This window comes from Trypanosoma conorhini, assembly GCF_003719485.1.
Source record: "Trypanosoma conorhini strain 025E chromosome Unknown Tco_14.4_contig_01466, whole genome shotgun sequence".
NCBI classification, from domain to species: Eukaryota; Euglenozoa; class Kinetoplastea; order Trypanosomatida; family Trypanosomatidae; genus Trypanosoma; species Trypanosoma conorhini.
This window is the reverse complement of record NW_021705555.1, coordinates 1-704: the sequence shown is the minus strand read 5'-3', so window position 1 is coordinate 704 and position 704 is coordinate 1. Positions and strand designations below refer to the sequence as shown.

The 704-nt window shown below is 68.2% G+C and overlaps 1 protein-coding gene across 1 annotated transcript in view; it reads left to right on the top strand.

Moving 5' to 3' along the window:
- Tco025E_10099 (trans-sialidase) overlaps positions 1-152 on the top strand; it is a gene marked incomplete at both ends in the record, with an annotated part of 1,754 nt that extends 1,602 nt beyond the window's left edge. The window contains one exon of the mRNA XM_029376888.1: positions 1-152. This exon is cut by the window's left edge and continues 1,602 nt beyond it. Within this exon, the coding sequence (XP_029223008.1) occupies positions 1-152 (152 nt within the window).
- Between the last annotated feature and the right edge of the window lie 552 nt (positions 153-704).

The following is a 704-nucleotide window of genomic DNA, read 5'->3' as shown; positions in this document are numbered from 1 at the left end:
TTTTTAGTTGGGGCAACTCACTGCGGCTCACGCTGAGTTTGTGCGCCGTGTCCGCCGCTGTGCCGCTGCGTGTCTCCGCGTCTTGTTTTCCCACTGCCGCCGGCTGTGCCGCCGACACGCCCCCATTTCCTCCTCCTCCTCCTTCCCGCTAGAGGCAACTTTAGTTTGCGGCGACGACGGCTCTTTCTTTTTGTTGTCCGCTGCGGCAGAGCAGCGGCAGGCTGTGCGGCGGGCTTTGGACGCGCCCCGTCCCTCTCGCCGCGGCTGCGCTGTGCGGCCGGCTTCTCCTCTGCGTGTCTTTTCCCTCGCAGGACGGGGGCGTCGCACTTCGCCTGCGCCGTGCCGCCTGCTGCGGCGTGTGTGCGGGGTTCTCTTTTGCGCCTCGCCCCCACACTTCTCTGTGTGTGAAGGGAGTGCGGCCGCGAGGGGTTCATCCGTCGCCGCCACGGAGGCGCAGACAGTCGCGGTGAGCCAAAAGAAAAACAGAAACTGCACGACGCATGCGGGAGGCAGCGTCGCCTCGCACGGCGTCCTGCATGATGCGTGCGAACTGCGGCTGCGGCGACTGCGGCGGTGCACGGGCGGGGGGCGTGGCTGCCGGAGGACTCGGGGGAAGTGGCGGCCGCCGGCACGGCGCTCGTGCACGTGCTGCGGGCGCTTCGGTGGGGGAGGGGGCGGCTGCCGTTGGTGACGTTTTCTTTTCG